At 40.5% G+C, this 24,764-nt stretch overlaps 1 protein-coding gene across 3 annotated transcripts in view; it reads right to left on the bottom strand.

Moving 5' to 3' along the window:
- TIAM1 (TIAM Rac1 associated GEF 1) overlaps positions 1–24,764 on the bottom strand; it is a 151,203-nt gene that overhangs the window by 27,485 nt on the left and 98,954 nt on the right. For 2 of the 3 annotated variants that reach the window (XM_061192920.1, XM_061192921.1), the window contains exons 14-17: positions 14,697–14,800; positions 5,081–5,260; positions 3,692–3,760; positions 3,255–3,380 (exon numbers count right to left, since the gene is read on the bottom strand). In XM_061192920.1, coding sequence (XP_061048903.1) covers positions 3,255–3,380; positions 3,692–3,760; positions 5,081–5,260; positions 14,697–14,800 — 479 coding nt within the window. Of the gene's footprint in view, positions 1–3,254; positions 3,381–3,691; positions 3,761–5,080; positions 5,261–10,582; positions 10,820–14,696; positions 14,801–24,764 lie in introns of those variants that run through there. The other variant, XM_061192923.1, reaches the window with a different exon arrangement.

Below are 24,764 nucleotides of genomic sequence, written 5' to 3'. Positions count from 1 at the left end.
AAACCAAATGTTTTCGGGTCTGTCCGCATTTTTATTATGTTCCACATTAAGCAACTTTTTGATTAACTGACAAACTACTGGCCCTTATCATGGTGTTCTAATATCCTATTACTTAATTTATCAATGAACCAAACTGTACTTCAAATGGATAGTATGACCAACTACCCTGAAGAGAAGAAAAGTGAACTAACACAAGCAATTTCTGAACACACAAAAAATGAACTATGTGCAGTAGTTAGGGTTAAAGGGATATTATGCCTGCAACTTACTCTTAAATGGTTCAGGGAAAACAATTATATTCTATATACAGAGACACACACACACAGACACACACACACACATCCATAAAGGAAATAGGTAGGGAGAGAAAGGATAAAGCAAATGTGTTAACATTTGGAAGAAGGCTGGGAGAAGGCTATCTGGGAATTCTTTATACTATCCTTGCAACCTTTCTGTAAGTCTGAAATTACATCCAAATAAAAATAGAGAACTATACATGAATATATGTCCATATGCTTATGTGTATGAATGTGTGTGTGCATTCTAAATGACTCCTGTTGCAGAGAGGGACTGTAAAGAGATGACACAAAAAAATATATCGAAGGGGTAGTCTTCATCTCATCCTACAAACCTGTATACATACTAACATTACACAGCCAGGTTTCTGCAAGTGTTAGAAGAGAGTCAAAGTGTATGGGGGTCCCCACCTATATGGACAACTGAACCCAAGTTCAACACAAGTGCAAAAGCAATTCAGGTGAAAAGGATCGAAGGATAGTCATTTCAAAAAATAGTGCTAGAAACATTAAATATTCATATGCAAAAAAATTGACTTTGATTCACACCAGATCAGAGACCAAAATATAAACCCCAAATTATGAAACTTTTAGGAGAAACCATAGGAGAAAATCTTTATGACCCTGGTTTAGGCAAAGATTTCATAGATAAGACAGCAAAAGTACAACCCAAAAGAGAAAAAATTTAAAAACTTGGATTTCATTAAAAAATAAAAACTTCTCAGGGGAGGGATAAATTAGGAGGTTGGGATTAACATATACATACTACCATATATAAAATATATAACCAACAAGGACCTACTGTATAGCACAGGGAACTATACTCAATATTTTGTAATAACCTATAAGGGAAAAGACTCTGAAAAAGAATAGTCGTATACGTATGTACGTGTGTAACTGAATCACTCTGCTATACACCTGAAACTAACATAACATTGTAAATCAACTATACTCAATTAAAAAAAAAGAAATCAACTTAAAAAAAGAAAACTTCTGCTCTTTGGGAGATACTGTATGACAAGAAGAAAATATTTACAAATCATATATCGGTAAAGGGCTCATACACAAAATTTCCAAAGAACTCTCAAAACTCAATGATAAGAAAACAATCCAATATAATAAATGGGCAAATGATTTGAAAAGACACTTCACCAAAGAGGATATACTGAAAGCAAATTAGCACATAGAAAGATACTAATAGTCATGTCATTAGAGAAACTAAAATTAAAGCCACAATGAAGTGCCACCACCTACCTGCTAAAATGGCTAAAATTAAAAAGAGTGACCCGACCTTGTTGTAAGATTGAGGAGGAACAGCTGGTGGGACTGTACACTGGAACCGGTTTGGAAAATAGTTCAACTGTTTCTTAAACAGTTAAACATATACTTACCATATGACCTAACCATTCCATTCCTAGGTATTTACCCAAGAGAAATGGAAGCATATATTCATACTAAAACTTGTACATAAATGTTCACAGCAGCTTTATGTGTAATCACCAAAAACTGGAAAAAACCCAAATGCCCAAGAAAGGGGAAAGGATCACAAAGTGCAGTACATCCACACAATGGAATACTACTCAGCAGTAAAAAAGTAATAATTACGCGTATATGTAACAACAGGGATGGAACGCAACATAATTACACAGTAAAAGATACCACATAAAAAAGCGTATATGCTATATGTTTCCATTTATATACAATTCCAGAATGCAAACTAATCTGTAGTAACAGAAAGCAGACATAGTTGCCTGTGGCTAAGAGGCGGCCGTAAGAGGAAGGAGAGAGGAATCACAAAAGAGCAGGAAAAACAATTAGGGGTGATATTATGTTCATTATCCTGATTGAAGTGATGGTTTCACAGGTGTACACGTATGTCAAAATTCATCAAACTGTACACTTTAAATATAAGTAGTGTATTGTATATCAATTATACCTCAATTAATCTGTTTTTTAAAAGTACATGAGGGTGACATGTAAGCCAACACCATTGTGCATGAATCAATGAGCCTCTGTCAATCAGAAACACAGCACAGGAAATTTCTGTAATAAGGGAAAGCCAACCAAGGAGAAGGAGACAAGCTGTCAGCATCCTCACTGAGGTACTAGTCATAAATCCTCATTAAGGCTACAAGGACATGGCTTCCCTGGTGGTGTAGTGGTTAAGAATCCTCCTGCCAATGCAGGGGACACGGGTTCGAGCCCTGGTCTGGGAAGATCCCACATACCACGGAGCAACTAAGCCCGTGCACCACAACTACTGAGCCTGCACACTAGAGCCCGGGAGCCACTACTGAGCCAGCATGCCACAACTACTGAAGCCCGCGCGCCTAGAGCCTGTGCTCCGCAACCAAGAGAAGCCACTGCAATGAGAAGCCTGTGCACCGCAATGAAGAGTAGCCCCCGCTTGCCGCAACTAGAGAAAGCCCACGTGTAGCAACAAAGACCCAACGCAGCCAAAAATAAAATAAATTAAAAAATTAAAAATTAAAAAAAAAAAAAGCCTACAAGGACACTGTGTGCTGGAAGATTGTCTTCCTTGTCTTCCTCCTAGATAATTGATAAGCACTTCCATTAACCAGTTTCCCAGAACAAGATAAGTTAATTTGTTTATTGGAAAACCAAGAGTGCTAGTCTAATTTGCTAATAGCAAGTATTAAAGGCCCCTACATAAACAGAACAAAAGGTAGGCACATCTTGCAAAGTAGAAGTCAGCAGATACACCAGTTTAATGCAAGTCAATGGTACTGGTTCTACCTCAGCCAGAAAAGCAAGATGCAGTCCGTTCCACTCTCAGACTCCCTTTAGGAAATGACTCCACTGGCAGTTCAGTGAAGACTCAAGACCACGGCAACAATGCCTCCTGCGATGTGTTATTAGGAGATTTGACTTGACCTATAGGATAGCCCACCCTTGACATCAAGAGGCAGCTTTACACTATTTGAGGATGAGACTTACCTTAAATTGATCAACTTTCTCAAGCTTTTCCAGATCAGGTACCAATCTCACTCCATCTTCTAGAGTTTTAAGGAATTCTACTTGAAACTCTACCATTTCAGTTAAATTTCCAAAGAGCACATCAAGCTGGAAAATGCAAAAGAATTTCATCAACCCCATATTTCATTAGTGCGCAGAACCTTTATTTCCTTCTGATTTCGAAGTTTTTCTACCCATACTTATAATTATGGTAAAGCTCCCACCACCAGAAGGTGGGGCAGCTCCCTCCTTCCTCTCCAAGTGCACACCAAGAGCTCTGCAGGCAATAATTCGACCTATTTATTACAATTAAATGAATTCAAAATGCTCTCAGTACTGTGTGTACTCCCCAGTCCTTCCTCTTCACCAAGTCAAGCTATAGTGTGACCCTCACAAAGTTCAGACAATTGCCACCATACCTCATCTTGGGTGAGAAAAGTTTCTTTCTGAAGAGGTTTTAGGTATCTCTCCATGAGACAGTTTAAGTCCTAAGGGTTGAAAGAATATGGGATTAGCACTTCTAAAAGTCTATAAAGAATCTAAAGAAAAAAAAATTATGTCCCAAATGCTAACATTTCAGTCTTTAGGTCACTGAGGTCCATTGAGGCAGAAATGAGCCAACCTTTTCTCAAAATATTTCAGACTTTGCAGGCCATATGGTCTCTGTCGCAACTATGTAACTCTGCTGCTGTAGCAGGAAAGCGGCATAAATAATACATAAGTGAATGTGTGTAGCTGTGTTCCAATAAAACTTTATTTGTAAAAACAGGCAGAGAGCTGGATTTGGCCCAAGGACCATAACTTGCTGACCTCTGACTTAAAGACTAAAACAGATCACACTATTGTAACATGGAACTAAGCATAACTAAATTATACAGTTGGAGTATATCATTATACAATTATCATAATTAGATGAATTATATAGTTATAGGAATATATTATAAATTATATAGTGTTGAAATAGCTTTCTAGGCCCAAGATGGAGCCATTTCTGCCTGGGGTGTCGTGTCAGCAAACTTAAATTTAGATCATTTTTGTGTCCCTGTCAATACACCACTTGACAAGAACGTAGTATATCCCACTCAGCCAATTTCCAAACGCCAGGCCAACTCTGGGCCTTCTCACCCCAACCAAGGTTGACGACGTGGCCCCAGTCAATCAAGTATTGTCTATTTGTCTCTTTCTTGTTCTTTATTCTTTACCCTATGAAAGCTTCTTGCCTTCTGTCCCATTTTGCAGTTCTACAAAAGGAGACTGTCCACTTCGTGAATAAAGTTTTAAATAAAGTTTTTATCGCTTTTAAATTGTCTTCTTTAATCACTTTTAAACAATAGTTGTATGTATTATAAATTATATAGGAACAAATGATATCGTTTCAGGAATATAACTAAATGTCAGAACAAATGATAACACAAAACAGTCCTGATATCCTGCTACCTAGACTCAAAGTAGACTGTGAAGATACTACTACTTGAATTTGTCAAAAACGAATTCAATTTTAGTATGAGCTCAACAACATATTTAGAAAGGTCAGAAGGTTCACTTAACATTCACCATCATCTCCTTTCTGAGTCAATCAATCAGTTATTTATACCAACGAAGTGCTATAAGAATAGATATGCTTCCCTAAAACACAAAAGGAGATCGTAACATTCAGAATCGAGGCCAAATTCCATAGGAGAGACCAAGATACTCTTCAAGACCGTGATCTGGCTTTGCTGTTAGTCAACATCAGTATAAACACAGAGCCTGCATCCTTCCGAAGGACGGGAGGAAGGATGCAGGAGGGAGGGCAGGAGAAGACGTACTTTCACATAGGTGCGCTCTGTCTCCAGGAGCTCACAGATGACCTTGCGCAGCTTATCGGCGTCCGTTAGCTGTCTCATGGTGGCCAGCTGAGGCCCGGCAGAGTCCTGGGGGGACGGGCTCGGGTCAGAGGGGTTCATCTCGTGCAGACTGCGGCAAAACGCGGCCACCTGTTCCGTGCTCTTCAGAGCACAGTTGAAAAGGCAAGACAGACGAAGTTATCCCTCACTAGAGAGACTTGTCTGACATCTGTCCCTCCTAAAGATATTCTTCCTGGTTAATGAACTGCCACACATGAATCACATCTCTCGTTTCCCCAAATTGCTCCACACATCTGAGAGCTCACTGAATGCTCAAAACAACCATAATAACAACTGCTGACATATACTGAGTGATCACTGCATGCCAGGCAGTGGTCTGATTCATTTAATCCTCCCACTTGGTAAGTGAGGGCCATTATCATTCCTATTTTACAGTTGAGACAACAGAGGCCCAGAGAGGTTAAGTGACTCATCCAAGATTGCACAGCTCAGATCTGAACCAGGCAGCATGGCTCAAAGCCTGTGTTCTTAACCACTCTGCAAGAAGCTCTCCAATGAGGAGAGGAAGATACGGACAAGTGCATTTCACCCAAAATACAAGGGTAATTTATTATCAGACTCTCTGTTCAGTGCACTATACATATTTACTTTGCAAAGCTGGAAGATGATTTTATAAGCAAAGAGTCTTCTGTCTCTATTAAAAATTGACACGGAGGCAACTCTCTAGATAACAACAGATATATATATATATATACTTTTTTTTTTAAGTTTCTGTCTCTCCAGCTTCTCCAAGGCAGAAAGATTCCACCACCACCAGCACCCACCACCTCCCCCCTCCTCCAACTAAAACTAAGGGGCATTGGCCCCTGAAAAAGACCTCAATAGGAGAGCTCAATCCCCACCCAATCTCTGTCCAGGATGATTCAGGTGGAAGTTTGGGAATCTAGAATTCTAAAACTCCAACTTTTCAAGTTATGCAAAACAGTTCTTCAAAGCAAGGGTTGAAGATGGACCACTGAAAATCCTGTGGAATCAGTAATCCCCCACCTTGGCTGCATATAGGAATTACCTGGGGAGTTTTTAAACCTCCCAATGCCTAGTGCACCATCCAGATCAATTCGATCAGAATCTGTAGGATGGGATGTGCAAATGTTAGTATTTTTTTAAAGCTCTCTATGGTATTACTCCAAAGGCTATTTTGTAGCACAACATCTAGTTTATTAGTTTATTAGTATTTGTTCGAATGTACCACTCTACAAATGTCTCATGCATATCTCCTTGAAAGTAGTGGCTGCCTTCTTGGACTGCTCTTCCCTGTTTCTATTGTCCAATTCACTCCTAGGCACAAAGTATTTCCAATATAGACCTGTGCAGATAAAGAATTACTTTCAGGAGTGAGTAGGTGGGTATCCCACCTACTCACTCTTGAAAGTGAACATCCTGAGAAGACCATCCTTCCAAACACAACCGTTGGTGCAAAGAACTGAAGGTCAAGGCTGGCATTTTGTGGTAGGCAGAGGAACCAAACCAAGTATATCCCATGGGGGCAATTCTTAAACACAGAGGAAGGCAGCTAACATTAGCATGCCTTCTCCTCATTAGCAAATTGCCTTTCCCTCATTAGCATAGCCCAAAGGGAAGGAAGCCCGGAATAAAGACAGGACAAGGACACGGGAAATCAGAACTTAACAAGGATGCATTAGCAGCAATGTCATGACAGGAAAGAGCAGAGCCAGGACCCAAATCCACGTAATTACTGATCCAATTTACTTATGGTTACACAGCTTATTTATTGCTAGCACAAATCCTAGTCTTATATGCCGGAATGTATTGGTTACCTGTCAGTGGCACTGTTAAATGTTCCCTATGGAATCAGTGTGTCAGACACTGAATATCCCCACAAAGAATTCTCCCTTTGGTGACTGATGAAAAACTCACCAAAATGGGCTGAACTGTACAGCATGTGACTTATGTCCCAATAAGGCTGTTAAAAAAGAAAAACTACTTTTTTTCATCACAGCCTGTTTCAGTAGAAATAAACTAAACAGTTTGATTTAGTTATGTTAGGGTTTTACAAACTCAATGTCCTCATTAAATATAAACAGTTAAATATGGCTTTGTCCTAATAATTAAAAAGGAACAAGTAGGTCCATTTTAACAAAAATGTCCACACGCCTTTTAGATGACCTCATGATAACTGTAAAAGGCAACTGCATTATAACATAGACATCATGGAAGGGGGGTTGTGCCTCACCAAATCAAAATCCCATGGAAAGACAGTGGTAACAGCTGACAGCTTAAGTGCCCTGCCCTCCAGCTAATCCCAAACTCTCCTCTGTCACTTCGATTTGTCACTCGTCAAAACAAATGTATAACTGGCACCTTCGCTTACACAATGCTTTTCTAAATGTCCCAACAATAACCACAGCTGCCTGTCATTTACATGCAAATTAATAACTATTAAGCTATTACTCATGATACCTAAATCCATCCCCGTATTCCCATCAGAGACACAGGAGACCTTTCTGCAGTTTTATCATTTAGACAAGTTGCCATGAGAACTCCAATGTCCTCACAGATTACACCAAGGATGTCCCACACTTTAAGAAAAGGCAAGTTATGACCTTGGGACTCTGACATATCAAAGGCAGGAAATTCAAAAGACATTTCCCTTTGTGCTCCCAATTTGCACCACGCTGACTTGTTGCCATTCTCAGCAATATCTAGCTCGAATAATGAAAGTCATGACATGGAGTTTCTGGGTTTTCGTTCCCTCCGTTTCACCATAAATACTTTGAGGTTTCCATTTTTAAGAGTGTGAGTAGGGTTCCTGACTTTGCCTATGTCAAGTCCACCACCTCTAAGGTTCAGTATTCTGAGTTTTAAGCAGGCCCATCGGGAAAGCTCAGGTTAGTGGGATGTGGGCCAGGGCTCTAGTGCTCTACACCTAGCTGTCTCCTACCCAACCTCACGTCTAACAGGCAGGTTCCCCACCTTCTTCCTGGCACACCGCTCTTGAGCCAAGTCCTGGATTATATTAGGAAATACCTTTAGCATCCCAGGGGATACCTAAAAATATCCTTGAGTCCTCTTCTGAGAGTTCAGAGCCTTAGGCATCCCTTCCTTGTAAGACAGAGTCTTCCTAAGCTAAGACAGATTTATCGGGGGGCGGGGGGGAAACGGTTTCTCCACTGGCAAGCCCGTTCTCTGATTCAAGTTATAAACTCTCAGGTTTATCAAGGAACTGGGTCAATATGGACATAATCTTTTTACTGTCAATTCCATGCTATCTAAATAAATAATAAATAAATTTAATAAAATAAACAAACAAAAAGACACAGAATAACAAGTTATATTGTATATATTGTCAAGGGGTGTTATTTATAAGGCTCTTAATGAAATTTTTGCTTGGAAACAACTTCAAAGGATATCATCAAGTTTGAGAATTTTGTTTTACTAAAATATTACCCCCCCAAATATAAAATGCAAGTCGTCTTTAGAATACCTCTAACCTAGAGATTTTACATGTTGTGGCCCAGTTTTTAAGTCCCCCTGCCCCCATACTGTGGCCAAACTTATTTGCATCAAAACCTATTAGGACCTGGGGTGGGGGGGTGGGGGATGAACTGGGAGACTGGAATTGACATACATACACTATTGATACTATGTATAAAATAGATAACTAATGAGAACCTACTGTATAGGTCAGGGAACTCTACTCAGTGCTCTGTGGTGACCTAAATGGGAAGGAAATCCAAAAAAGAGGGGATATATGTATTCGTATAGCTGATTCACTTTGCTGTACAGTAGAAACTAACACAATATTGTAAAGCAACCATGCTCCAATAAAAATTAATTTTAAAAAACCTATTAGGACCTTCTCCATGTAGCTTGGCCAGGATATAGGATGTAGAAGGAGTTGAGTGCAGTGCTTTCCTCACTCTATCACTGAGTGACATGGCATCCTGGTCATTTACACATCAAGCACTGTAGCCCAGAAAGAGAGCTGCCTTGAGAGGTCCTCAACATAACTCCTAAAAGCCAAGTTTCCTGGAATTGGTACAAGTAGCAAAGGATTGCTGGAAAGAAGAAGACAGACACATTTCTCCAAGTCCAAACCTCTCCCCGTTTGAGGACTGCCATCAGTCACCCTGGAAACGAAAAGCACTTATGGGCATTTCAGAGCTGCCAGTTAAAACTGTTAAAGGGTGGCAGAGCTGCTCTACTGTCAGGATGAAGAGTTACCCACCCAACGTACAGAAATGAACATGACAATTGAAGGAGGAAACGGGCTAGTTTACTGAGGTCTGCGTGAAGTTCAATGTTTATAATATCACTTTCTTCCTGTGGAAGATGAAAAGAAAGTACAAAAAGAGGGGGGTAGGCTTTCAAGTACACACTATCAACCCAAGCTACCCAGCTGTTAAAGCTCTTCCTGTTATGCAACCACCAAAGGCAATTTCTATCTCGGGATGAGTTCAGAGTTCTAAAACTGTCCTTTGAGTCTGACCGATTTAACACTTCCCACAGATTTAAAAGGGGCCAGAGTGGCCTGAAATCTTATAGCCTTTATTTAAGCTTTTTTGGGAAACAAACACCAAAGTAACATATTCCATAATTTCAGAGATCCTCATATACAATGATAACCCCTATTGTTCTCATCTTTTTGGTCTCCTTTTGAACAAACTTTGAAGAAACATTCAATAAGGATAAAGGCTTACTTGAGTAAATCAGGTGTACTCACCGTCCAAGTTCAATTTCATTAAGTGACACAAAGTCTAATAGTCAACAGACTCTAATATTAATATTTAACTATTAAAAGGTTTAATTTGATTTTAAATTATTCCTCCCCCTTAACCCACTAAAAAATTTTCTTATTAAAGAGGCAACAATTACCGTAGGAATTGGCATACACAATATAGGTCAGTTGACATTAAATCATTAATACATTCCCTGGGCCAACACTTGTAAATCCACCTGCTTCTCAAGTAAGCAGAAATAAAGTCAAAAGCACTTAAAACTTTATAGGAGGCAAGTTGAACATCCTTCTTCCAGAAATGCTTGCTGAATACTTAGGCTACCTGATCGGAGGTGGAGATGGGGAGACTTATCACACATTTAACACAAACATGTTCAAAATCTCAACACCCAAAAGAAAGAGGGAAACATTCAAATGACATTTAATTTTAAAAATAATAATAACCCACCTTTCTGTCATTTAGAAATGAAAAAACAGATACGTGTAAAGATTCTTGGCAAACTCGACTTCACTCCAACTACTGATGACCCCCACTCCCACGTTAAAATGTATATTCTCTATCAACAAGGGGATCTAAAGGGCAGAAGGCTGCAGTATGGGGACATGGGACAAGCATATCACCATCATTTGAACTGGGAAACAAATCAGCTAGAAAGTCGTAACATAAACAAAGGCTAGCAAGATAGAATTCAAACAGTGCTCACCAGGTGAAGCGTCCGATATACAGACTCACCGGACTTGCCACTGTTTTCAATCCTGGGCTTGCGTTTTATTTTCCACAAAGCAGACATCATCGGGAATGTATTCTCATGATAATTCTACCTCCTGACACGTTCCACAAAGAAACAGAAGTTTCTTAAAATACTCGGAGAGCACCGAATGCCTTCTGGCTCCTGAGAGAGCATCCTCCCATCCAGACAGCCCATGCCAGCTGTGCCATGAAGACCTACGGCTGCATCTCTACAGAGCGAGGACAGAGACAGTGCGACCCGACAGCAGCCCCCTCTGCCCGTCAGTGCCCTCTGGGAGGGTGTCAAAGGCCAACCGATAGACCAGAATTTATGCTTTGATTTCACCTGGCTAAACAGCAGAAGTTCCAGAAAGGGAGAGCCAAGAGGCAAGAAAACAATGCAAAAAAAAAAAAAAAAAAAAACCCGCCTCCCGGGATGTGAGCGTCTCTACCCTGCAGACTGAGATCAGCTGATTGGCCTGCATCCTGCACTGCACAGGAATATTAAACCCGCCCGGCTCAAACTTTGAAGACACCCCTCACAGAGTTGAGAGCAGACACTAAAAACCAAAACATTTTTTTAACAGTTCGTGTTTTCACAATGTCCCCCGAATGCTTTGTTACAAAACCAAACATTTCCAAGACAATAACAATTTGGACTGAAAAGGAAAAAGAAGGCTTTCCAATTGGAAATGCTCTGAAAATGATTCTCATACATTGGCTAAGTGGAAAACAAAATCACAGCTGCCAGGGGGTCTGGAATGCATGATAGGACTGCCCAGAGCTAATTAGCATTCATTTCCAGAGACAAGAGTTTTCAATTAGAAGCAGGGAAACAAGTGGGTGGGGGGGTGGTGAGGAGGTCCTTTGAGGTTGTCACCCACAGTCATAAGAGGAAGGAGGCGGCTTACAAAGAGAAAGGCCGCCAGACTGTCCCTGCGGTGTGAAAGTCCCACACCCCAACCCCGTGGATGTGACAGTCCCGTGTCACCACCGGCTCAGCAACAAACTCACAATTACCTACTTGCTCAACCCCCGAAGACCACGTGCCGCAAAAGCAGCCATCTAAAAGAAATTTGTAACAACACATAAAACTCCAACATGCATTCTCTTTATCCCGCCCACTGTTTCACAAAATGATTCATTTAGGAAGAGCAGCAAAAATATTAAACAAATAAACAAAATCGACAGCCCTCATGTATTCAGCCAGAATAAAAAATGATTTCCTGTTTTATTTCATTTATTCATTTGTTTGTTTACCTATTTATCTAGTTTTTACATTCTACACCCAGCCTGGTGCATTCAAATTAAGGCTAAATCATCCCTCCACTTTTAGGCAGCTTACAACTTAAATATGAATGTTCGGTTTATCCTCAAGAAAAATGACACACTGATATAGGAGCCGCATCAAAAAATATTGATCCTTAATCAAGAAACTTAAGATATACACTGGCTCTTACTTTAAATCATGAAAAAAGACACGAAGCTTAAGCATTAGAAAAATATTTAAGCGGCTAATGAGTATACAGTTGCCTCTTAAACAACTTGGGGGTTAGAGGTGCCGAATATCCTTGCAGTCAAAAATCCACATATAACTTATACTCCCCCCTACCCTCATATACGTAGTTCTTCCGTATCCACGTGGTTCGTCCGCATCCACGGTTCCGTATCCGTAGATTCAACCCACTGCAGATCGGTAGTACTATTTACTATTGGAAGAAAATCCACATATAAGTGGACCCTCGCAATTCAACCGCGTGTTGTTCAAGGTTCAACTGTATATCTAAACTGGCTTATACTATCACTAATTAATTACTTCCTTCCTTTTTTGAAACCTGGTATTTAATACCAGACCTTAACAATCTGGCCAGAAGGTCGTTTTAGCAAAGCAGTTAACAACAGAGAGCCTCGTTTTGTCATCTCAGAGCTGTGTGACCTTCAGTAAGTTGCTTAACCTCTCTGTTCCAATATCGTCATCTATAAAATAGGGGGAATAACAGTATCTATCTCTCAGTGGTATTGTGAGAATGAGATAGGTTAATATGGAACAGCACCCAATATATACAAGACACTAAGTATTAGCTCTCATTTGTTACTAATAACGAAATCATTCAAATAAAGAAGATAAAATCTGAATCAAACCAACACCAGGAGTATTTTCAGGTACAGAATCACACAGTGCTCCCTACATCCAATCTATAAAAAAAGGACTGTGAACCTATCGTGTCAATGAGTCCACTTTATGATCTTTAAAAATACTCAGATCATTACCCAAACTTGTCAATAACTTCCAAGAAATTCTCCTTTATGAGAGCCTACCATGCATTTCTACAGTGAAATCCAGGAACAGCATCGCCTGCTCCTATACTTGACCCTGGCTGTTCCAGGCACGTTTCAGGGTCTTGTTCTCAGGAGAAAGAGCCATGAAATCACAGAGGCACCTGGGATCAGTCAACAAAACCCTGAGGCCTCTTCCTTCCTCTCTGCTGCCAGAACCGAATATTATAGAGGACCCTGTTTGGGACTTCATGACTCACTATATTTAAAATAGAAACAATCTCTCAAAATCCACAAAGGGAGGGGAACACTGGGCTATTATAGTGAGGTAAAAATGATCCAAGTTAAAAAGTATTCAGAAATAAATGTCTTAGATACAGGAAAAATAACTGTACTCCCAGATCAAATTAGAAACTGAGAATTAACATTTTTAGTTTAATAATAGAACAATTTAATAAATAGTCTTGAAAATATCTTACCTCACACGGAAATATCTGTTTCTCTTGAGGGCCACTCACCCTCCCCCACCTCCCCAAAAAAGTAGGTAAAAGGCCACAAAAATAAAAAGTAACTTTAAACAGCTTTTGTTTGTTTTTTTGCCTTTAAATGAAACATGCATGTTTCCGTTTACTGGCTTTTTAATTAATAACCAACAACATAAAGCCTTTCAGTCTGCAAATATTAAATTTATAAACATTAAAATTACTTTAAAATATTAAATTTTATACTGTGCTCAACTCAGACACTGAGAATGATGATCCTATGATGGCAAAAGAGAAACATATGGATAAAAGCAATGCTGAAGATAGTCTAACATACGCACTCAAGAAAGTCCTACAAAGATATATAAAGACAAAAAGAGAGAAGTATACACAGAGAAATGAAGGTTTTTGAAATAATCATTCGGATTTGAAGAGTATATTTCCATTATCAATATTAGTTATATTTTTGACCCAGCCAATCATCCAATTACTGGACAAAGGCAAGAATCACCTGATATTGTAGATGAGAAAAACAAAGGTATAATTTAAAGTTACATGATTTGCTCAGGTTAAGTGACTGGTCAATGTCAAGCAAAAGAATAGGAGACAGACAGGGGGACCAACATAAATATGTCAACAACATTCTGAAAACAAAAGACGAATAAGTACGGACATAATCACATTTCACTGTTTTTACTGGGGAGGGGGTCTTTCAGATATAGGTAACAGAGTTTTCTAATTGTTATACTCTGGAGACCCTGATGGGAAGAGGTTACTGACACATAGAACTCTTTAGGAAGTGGAATAAAAGCATGATGAATTATGGAAAACAAATTCACAGTTGCCCCAAAGAGTCAGGATAAGAGCTTTGTCACAGTGCTCAATCGGGTGAGGGTCACTGTATTTGGATTAACAAAAAGATTGTTTCTTTCCCTTTAATGTAAAAGATGCTCACCTTTCACAAGAGCTAAACAGAGATAATGCAAAGGGAGTTTGTTATAGATACCATGAGTAGCAAGAAAGCATAACTGACCCAATTGTACACATTTTAGATGCTGTTTCATCATACATATATGGAAGCATAAGAAGGAAACAGGATGAAATGAGACTTTAATTCATTAAGAGTGAGCTCTGCCCTATATTCTCACATATGGGTTTGTTCTCAAGGCTATAATTTGGATTTCATATCCTATTTAGTGACATCTCAGAAGTAAAAACACTTTGGTCCCGTGGAGGGGCCTTCTAACCACATACAGCTGCAGAGGTGACGTGTCAGCTGTGATTCTTTGGTGGTTCAAGACATGGGATGTGCAAATGGAAATCTCTCACCTTGCTGCTGTGATCAGTCTCATCTGAGGATTCCAAGTCTGGCCCTTCGGTCTCCTCCGGAGCAGTCTCAGCACTACTGCCCTGCTGGCTGCAGAGGCTGTGCCCTGCAAGATGAAGTCAGAAGAACACATGGGTCAGCACGTATAGTCATTGCTATAAGCCATGCCAGGGCAAGGGAGTATGGGGTCAAGCTCATGACGTGCACATATATTGTTAGACACTCCAAGTATGTGCTCCATGATCTTGGCTCAATAAATGTTAGTTTTTGTTGTTTTTATTGTTACCACTATTATTATTATTTTATAACATAGTATATTTTTATTATTTATAATACATATTTTATAATATACAATAATTGCTGTGGACTGAATATTTATGTCCCCCCTCAATTTCATACGCTGAAGCCCTAATCCCTAATGGGACTGTATGTGGAGATGAGGCCTTTGGGAACTAAGTAGGTTTAGATGAGGTCTTGAGGATGGGCCTCCACCAGAGCTCCCCTCCCCTCATGTAAGGACACAGAGAAAATGCAGCTGTCTGCAAGCCAGAAGAGAGCCCTCAGCAGGAACCCTGATCTTGAACTTCCCAGCCTCCAAAACTGTGAGAAATAAATTTATCTGTTGTTTAAGCCACCCAGTCTGTGGTATTCTGTCACAGCAGCCCCAGCTGACTAAGACAATGATTTACTATCCATCTATCTATGAAATAAAATTTAAATAAAATTAAATTATTTGATTGATTTATAATCAAATTAATTGCTGGATCAATTACTTCATTGCTAAAATAACTGAATAAGCCATTCTGAGAAGAACATTAAAAAAAATAATAACTTTCATATAGATTACCTGGCAAACTTCAAACATCTTATAACACCCACTCTTCCCACCATATTCTATGCAAAAGTGCAGGCACCTTTCTTTCCTATATTACCAAGTCCCTACTATAGTGGTTGGCTATGGTAGCCCCGTGCACTGGGGAAGAGAACATTAAGATCTCTTTCCTCTGGGGGGATTCTCAAATTTAAACAGCATCTGAACTGCCTGGGGGTTCATGTTATGCAGATTCAGATTCAATAGGTATATGGTTGGACCTGCGATTCTGCATTTCTTACAAGCTCCAAGATGTTATCAATCAAGAGGTCCATGGACCACACTTGGAATAACAAGTCTCTAGTATATTTACAAACCTCTAGCTAGTCTGATAAGACAGTGGTTTGATGACCATTATCTTAGAATATGCCAGGCACTGGGTCAGGGACTACAGCACCATCACTCTAACCCGATGAGAGAGAAGGGAAGAAGGAGGAGAAGAGGAGAAGGGAAGAAAGAGAGAGAAGGGAAGAAAGAGAAGAAAAGAGAAGAGAGAAGGAGCCACTTTCTGCCTCTTTGGATGAAAGCGTCAGTCTGCAAAGAGGCTGCCTTATTCCAATGACACGGTTACAGTCACAAGCTGTTTAGCATGACTTTCTGATCAAATTCTAGGTTGGTTGGGAAACTAAGGAAAGAAGCCAATCCCTGAGCAAACCTTGCTCCAAGGCTGCGTCCTGTGGTCCCCTTCCCCTCCTCCGGAATGAAGCACCAATGAAGCGAATGCCTACCTTGTATGGTTTGTAAGTTTCTGTCTGAACCCTGCCGCCTCCCCGCACCTAGTCGTAGAGTTCTGGCTCTACGATTTTCTTGCACTTCTTTTAATTACTTGCTCACTCAATAACATGGTGGGAGCCATCAAAGAAAGATGCTCACTTAACTTGGTGGACATCAACAATGTCACACCGTCACCACCAGAGGAAAAAAGAGTGAATGAATACTTTAAATGGGGGCAATGACCTAGATGCTGGGGCTAGAAAGAAGGGGAAGATTTAAACAGCGTTAAGCTCTGAGATGGCAGGAACCACGCTCCCTCAGCGCTAAGCAGGGTGGCGAGGCTGTACACAAGGTCACCTTCACACTGTAATCTGCATAATGGCGACCCCCAGACGGTACAGCCAAATACTGTGACCCTGCATATCTCCACTGTATATCATAATGCCTGGGGTCTAGAGGTTGCTCACAAAATAGTGGAAAAAGGAATGAAAGGATTTTCATTGTTAACAATACCATGGGCCACGTATCCTAAAAAGGAAGCAAAAAAACCCTAATTCTACAAAACACTTAGAAATTCTAAGTATCAATAAAATAGAACAAAATTCTTTTTATATTTTTTTCATTATTATTTTTTTTTTTGGCCGCACCGTGCAGCATGCGGATAGTTCCCTGACCAGGGATTGAACCCGTGCCCTCTACAGTGGAAGCATAGAGTCTTAACCACTGGACCGCCAGGGAAGTCTCTCCAAATCCTTTTTAAACATAAAGCTGGGCTCCAAGAAATCCCCAGAGCCCAAAATGAAGAAGACAAAGGAAGCAGGAGGGGTGGGCCAGTCCCAAAGCCATGGCAGTGCTGAGTAATCCATCAGTCTCCAAACTCCAAACCCTAGAGCGGGAACCTGTTGGTGTCGGGAGGGGAAAACGTTTAGGAGGAAAACTGTACACATGGCAGGCACACAGGGCACTAGCCCCCCTGGGCTCCTGGGTTCCAAGTACCTTGAGCACTCCCCAGCCACTGTGACAATCAAACACACACCCCTACAGAGCCCAACAGCAGAACCATCACAGCTTGGGAACCACAGCCCTGGAGCCTTTGGTGTCAACTGTGAAGCCGTGAGACAGAAAACAACTGTTGGGTCAGTACAATCTGGAGAGTCAGAATCAAATCTCCCACATTCATATGGTTCCTTTGAAGGGCTACACTTTTACCCCAAAAAGACTCAAAAAGATTTTTTTTCAAAAGTACTCACTGGCAAAAGAGAAAAAAAAAAAAGAAGGAAAAAGGAAGCTGATTTAACTCTGCCTATACTCTGGGATGAGTGGGGATGGAGGAAGAAGGGTTCCTTCTTGGAGATGACAACCACAGGCTGGCTGCACAGGTGTCTGAGATTCAAATTTACACTATGTCCTACATTCTGGAGACTCCAACGTCTTAGTCTGCTCGGGCTGCTGTAACTAGGACCGCAGACTGGGTCGCTTAAACAACAGACATTTATTTCTCTCAGTTCTGGAAGTTGGAAGTCAAAGATCAAGGTGCCAGCAGACTCTTTCCTTGGTGAGGTCCTTTCCCTGGCTTGCAGATGGCCGCCACCTCACTGGGCACCCACATGACCGCTCTCTGTGTGTGCAAGGAGAGAGGGGGTGAACCCTGGCCTCTCTTCCTCTTCTTACAAGGACCCTAATCCAGCTCGTAACTTCGTCTAAACTTAATTACCTCCCTACGGCCCCCAACTCCTAATAACCCCTCACATCAGGGGTTAGGACTTCAATACAGGAATTCAGTCCGTGATGCTCAAGATGAAAACTTGCCATGAAGTTGTTCTAAATTTGTATTCCAAGGGCATCTGGCAGAAGCCAAAACAAGTCTGCTCTAGAGGGATTCATCCTTAACGATGGGAATCATATTAACGGTCAGACATAAGCTGGGTCAAACAAGAACCTATAATCCATTATTATAAACACAGGAGAACCAAGTCCCCACGAGGGAGAAGCAACAGCCTCAACAAGCAGCAGAATCAGACTCCCAAGGAATAATACCGCAATTATCAGATAGACATGGTCAAACGAGTACGCTTTAAAAAAAAAGGGGGCGGGGGACAAGAAAAGAGAGACTTTCAAAAAAGACCAGGTAAATTAGTCCATTTTTTAGAAATGAGAACTATAATCACTGAAACTAAACACTCAATGGATAAGAATAAGAGTTGAAGAAAGAAGCTAGGAAGGCCTATCTGAAGACATCGCACTAGAGCACAGAAATTCTCAAATGCTCAAACTCTCAACACAGAATTGTATTGCAAGCTATTCAAGAAGAAAAATATAATAAAAACCATTTGACGAAGAGTGAGAAAGTTTACTAATACAGAACCTCGCCAAAAAAAAAATTCTCTAAAGGATGTACTTTGGGTGGGAAAATATATATACACACACGCACACACGTATAATCTAGTATACAAGGTTACCAGAGAGATAAATAGAGAGCTGATAGTCACACAGGCAAGTCGTAGTGTATAAAACAACACTCCACACACATCCAAAAAGGCATCTGGAGGTAAAAAATACTAGATGAAACTAAAGCTATGGTGGGTGATTGTATTTAAACCATTTCATGGTCCTTTTATGCTTCCAGTGCGAAGTAAAAAGAATTTGGTCCTTGTTTTGTTAGAAATCATGTTAAAATTTTAAGGGCAACCGCTAAAAGAATAGAATTAGACTGTATAAGTTGAAAGGGGAAAGTGGCGTTTAGAAATTCAGGCAAAAGAGAGTACAGGAAACGGCAGGAAAAACAAACAAGATCAAGACAGCAAAATACGATGATAGAAATGAGACAAAATACATGGATCTCCTAAATAAATGTAATGCAGACTAAACTCAATATTTAAACTTCATGTTTAGATAAAACCCAAAATAATGTCATACAAAGCCCCACCTATATGCTTATAGGCAAGAAATAGACCTAAACAAAAAGACACAGAAGATTGAAAGTATAGGGATGGAAAATATATTAGGCAAACGTAAAGAACGCTCTCCAAATGCCAGACAAAATAGATTTAGTCAGACTATAGAAGATGTAAACATCAAGAATTATTATGCTTGATCCATGAATTTTAAACCCTATTCACAAGGATTAGCAGTTTATGCAAACAGCCCACATATGAGGCCATAATACAAATCTCAACAAATGCCAAAGAATCTGAATTCAGACAGACCACACTGGCAGCATTATTTTTGGAACTAAATTTGTTATGAAAGAGCAAAAGGCTAGTAATACCAAAGACAGTTTTAGAGAAGAAAAACAAGACTGGGATACTTTCCCTACCAGATATCAAAATGTATTTAAAGTTACAATAATATAAGGCAGTGCAGAATTAGCAAGAAGACAGGCTAACAGAACAGAGAGTCCCAGAAACAGCCCCACCCGTGTATGGAAGTGTGATGTACAGCAGATGTGTCACTGCAGATCCAGGGGAAAAGAATAGAACATTTGATAATGTGGCTAGGACAGCAGATTACCCACATGGGAAAATAAAAAGCTGAACCCTAACTCACATCATTCACAAGAATCAGTACCAGGGAGGTATAAACCAGAAAGTGAACAGTCCAAACTATAAATCTTTCAAAAGGAAACACAGAAGAAAATGTCTGTTGCCCAGGGGAGAGAGAAGGATTTCTTAAACAAGATACAAAAAGCACAAATCCTGTAAGATAGAAAATCAGATTTTACTAAAATTAAAAACTTTTCTTTGTCAAAAGGCACCATAAAGGCAATAAGATTTATTATAGACTGAGAAAAGTTATCTTCAACACATATAACTGGCAAAAAATATTAATATCTAGAATATAAAAGAAGTCCTATGAATCAATAACTGTGGGTCTATCTGATTCTAAAGTATATATTCTTTTTTTACCCTGTTAGCTATGCTTCTGCCCTTAACTGAAGATAAAAATTAATAAAATAGGAGAGAAAGAGAAAAGGCAATGCAGTTGTGGCAGACAATTGGCAAAGATGACAGTGATGATTCCTCCCATCCCTTTAAGCACGGATCTTTGTGTCAATGTCCCCACCCCATGAATTTGGGTTGGCCTTGTTTGTGACTTGTTTTGGCCAACAGAATGTGACATAAGTGGTGATATATGAATTCTGAGCTAAGGCTTCAAGCGGCTTTGCAGGTTCTTGTCTGGTCCCCCAGGAACACTGGACCCACCATACAATGAAACCCCCAAGCTAGCTTCTTGAGGATGAGAGACCTCAAGGAAGGAGGGGTCCAGCCAAACAATCACCAAATATGTCAGTAAGGCCATCTTAAACCAGCTCCAGTCAAGCCCAGATGACAAAGCCACAAGAGTGACTGAGGCAAGGAGAGCAGAAAAACCGTCCAGCTGAGCCTGGCCCAAACTGCTGAGCACAGGGAGCAAATTAAATGGTTGTTTTGGGTGGTTTGTTACCGAGCAGTAGATAGCCAACACATGGTTAGGGGGAACTTAGTCATCCAAGAGAGCCAGAGGGGCAGGAATTGACAGTGGTGCCCTTCAAGAATGCTGAAGAGAAGACACTGGCATGGCAGGAACAGGGAATCCAAACCAGGAAAAAGTCCTTTTTTTGCTCCCACACTTCAAGGCCTTCTCTGAACACTTCCCAGCTGAAGAGGCTTATAGAACACCATTGTCGAGTTTCTATGCAACCCCATACAAACACAGATTTGCGACTTCCTACTCTTCCTTTACCACAAGAGACCTTCCTCTAAGAGCAGACCCTGAAGGGATTATTCCCTTTGTCGTGGAGGTAGCTGTCCCCATTCAATTACCAGTACACATGGAGACGGCTCCAGAAAGCTGAAGACAAGGCTGAGGGCTGGTTGAGGAAGTAATCAGAGCAGGGAACTGCCTGTCCCACTTCACTCTATGCCCAGCACTTAGCACATCACCACCTGGCATAAAAGAGGTGCCAGCAACACGTGGCAGCACAGAGAGGAAGCAGGGCCAAAACTAAAGAGACAAAGGATGAGCAGGGGTATACAGTGGAGAATTATTCAGCCATAAAAAGGAAGGAAATCTACTCTTTGCAAAAACATGGATGGACCCTGAGGGCATCATGCTAAGTGAAATAAGTCAGACAGAGAAAAGCAAATACTGTATGATCTCACTTATGTGTGGAATCTAAAACAAAACAAGCAAAACAAAAACAAACAAAAAAACCCTCACAGATACAGAAAACAGATTGGGGGCTGTCAGAGGTAGGGGGTTGGGGGCCAGGTGGGTGAAATGGGTCAAAAGGTATAAATTTACAGCTATAATACATAAGTCATGGGGATGTCATGTACAGCATGACGACTATAGTTAATAATACTATATTGTATATTTGAGATTTGCTAAGAAAGCAGATCTCAAAAGTTCTCATCACAAGAAAAAAATACTGTAACTATGTATGGTGATGGATGTTAACTAGGCATTGTGGTGATCATTTTGCAATGTATACAAATATCAAATCATGATGTTGTACACCTGAAACTAATATAATGTTATTCTACCCCAATTAAAAGAAAAGAAAGAAAGATGAACAGTGGGTGGGCAGTCTCAGAGAACGAGGAAGCACAGGGCAGGGCTGAGGCCCAGCAGGACAGGACCTATAGGCTACCTCAAAAGCTGCCATAAATAACATTCATTGTTGTGAACAGGTGTGATCATTTCTCTGCTTCTTCAAATTATTTTCACATCATAATGTGATTGTTTTGTGACTGAGGAAACCTTTGCTGCTAGCACGTCCCACTCACCATTAGCCGGATAGACAACAATGGGGTTAGAAGCAGTACAAACACATGAATGGAAGCTTACATTTTGATTTATCTTTGATTTACTTGGATGAGATGCATTCACTAAGGCTCCATTTAAGCCCATGAGGGACTTAAATTTAATGGAGGAAGGAAAAAAATCTTTGCCTTATGAGATACATTAACCATGTAAGTTAAACTAGCAGATTCTCCAATTCAAACATTTCCAAAGAGGAACCAAATCATAACTAATTATTGAGTGAAGAAAATGAGGGGAAGGGAGCAAGAAAAGGTTTAGACACGGCCAATAAAGACATTTAGCTGGAATCCAATCATTAAGCAATGATTTTATTTTGCTTTTCAGCCATTTTACTGTCATATAAGAATAAGAATTCCATAGACACACTCATAACATATAAGATCAGCATAAACACTTGCCCCTCCCCCAAGCTAAGAAAACAAAACCAAAACAATTATAAAGGAAAAAAAAACTGGGGAGAGCTAAAGATACACTATTAAAAAAAAGAAAAAAAAAGGAGAAACACTACAATTTTAACTTGGGAGACAAATAATAACTTCTTTCCAACCAAATTTCACAAAACCCCAGTGTCTGTTTCTCTACAGAGAACATTTTTTTAATCCAAAAAAACTGTAGATATAGTCCTTCCCAATCCTATCAGCTTGTTGTGAAACTCAAATAATATATAATCCACTAACGTTCTTTAAAATTATACAAATGGAGGCTCTTAATCTCTGAAACGACATTTTTTTCCACACACAGGACTCAATGGGTGTCATTAATCAAATCCAGCTGGAAATCAGGACTAGGCGTTAGGGTTTCCCTAGCAGGGCCCACAGAAGCGGGCCATGTGCTGTGTGACAATAAGCATTGCACACAGTTTACAAAACGCACATGGCTCCAAATTTTATAGACAAACAACTAGAAGGCCATGTGCTACTGGTATCTGTGAGACTTCGGTGAATCTGGAGAATGGGACCATATCTGTTTGTAGGAAGGTAAATCTGTGCAGTTCCTCTTTCTTGGCTGCCCCTCCTGCTGTCTGGTTGTCTTCTGTTTGCAGAATGGAGCACCAGACAATCTGCATGGAACATCAGCCCGAAATAGAACCTTGCATTTCACAGGCACCGCAGGGAAGCAAGCACTGCCTGGCAAATCAAAGGCTGTTGAGTGCTTAACGACTCCTCGCTCTGACCAAGATGCTTTGGCTCTCCTGGCTGTCACAGAAGCCTTTCCTGTTACAGCAAAGGGTGCTTAATCTACTTCCTGCAGGAGGGCTATCTGTGCTCACTGCGGCTTGCGATCTTTCACTCAGCATCAGACAGAGTAAGATCAAGGGGGCTGACTCTCCAAACCCAAGGCTGGCCCTAATTGTCTTTAACAGGTAGAGGCCAGTGCTAAAGTCAAATGAATGTGAGCCTTAAGGACAGAACTTAAAGTGAGAGAGACAAACAGACATTTTGAAGCCTTGGAAAGATACCATGGATGCCCCTTGAATTATGATTCTTATAACTTGCATAAAATTGGGGGCTTTTGTTTTTCTGAAACTTATTTTTAAAATAATTTTAGATCTAGATTTGCTTTCCTATATTGACGTTTACTGTAATAGTTCCCTAACTGGGGAGTGTAGGTATATACATTCTAATCAACCAGGCCAGTTCTTTCAACTGGAGACTTTGCCCCTGTGGGGACATTTAGCAATGTCTGAAGATTATTTTTGACACAACTTGGGGGGAGGGGGTTAAAAACGACTAGCTGAGAGTTGTTTGTAGGAATACTGCTAACATGAAGGCACAGGACAGCCTCCCACAACAAAGAATTATCTGGCCCCAAATGTCAGTAGCACCAGATGAGATCAGTATTCAAAATAAATCACACAGGAACATTACAGAGGCTGTTTGGAAAGCTCACAGAAACAGAGTTTTGCAACTTCCTATGCCAGCTTCCCCTTCACTTCAGGCTCTTCCTAAAATAATAGCCACTGAAGGAACTAGCTTTTTGCCTGGACCCCCTTCCCCCATTTTCTTACCAGTCTGTACCTAAACAACTGTTGAAAAAAAAAGAAAGAAAAAAGATGAAGAATAGCCCCAGGAAGATTTCAACAAGGACACATGGATGGCCAATGGCCGAGAATGGAAACTGAGTCTTAGAACACTTAGGATGGAATCTATTCTCCAGTCCCTGGCTTTTCAAGCCAACAAGGCAATCCAGTCACCATGTGTCCCTCCTATACTGAGGAAGAGGAGGATAAAGAAGATCACCTACCAGGTTGTCATTACAAAAATCTCAATGAAGCAGACCACAGAATGTTATCCACAAACACCCCTGTAGATGGTCTGCATGGGACCATAAGATTCCAACCATCTTACCATTCCACCCAGATGAAAAAAAGAGGATCAATAACCAAGAATAGTCGGTGACCTAAGGGAGTAGCCTCCAATCTTAGTGGCATGTTAGAATCACCTAAGGATTTTTAAGCAACCATCCAACACGTGCAAACCCAGCCCCGACCTCAGACCAAGGGAATCATGATCTCTGAAAAGGGGCCCAGGGGTCTCAGCCTTCTAGACTGCAGAATCTACTTCTTTCTACCTGGGGAAGGAAACTACCTTAAGTATACTTCATAAACTTAGTTATCAGACAATCCACCCGGTGCAGATTGAAGTGGAAGACAGGACAGTGAGGAGATCAAAACTGAGCA

This window comes from Eubalaena glacialis, chromosome 6 (genome assembly GCF_028564815.1).
Source record: "Eubalaena glacialis isolate mEubGla1 chromosome 6, mEubGla1.1.hap2.+ XY, whole genome shotgun sequence".
Lineage (NCBI taxonomy): Eukaryota > Metazoa > Chordata > Mammalia > Artiodactyla > Balaenidae > Eubalaena > Eubalaena glacialis.
This window is presented reverse-complemented; position numbering and strand designations above follow the sequence as displayed.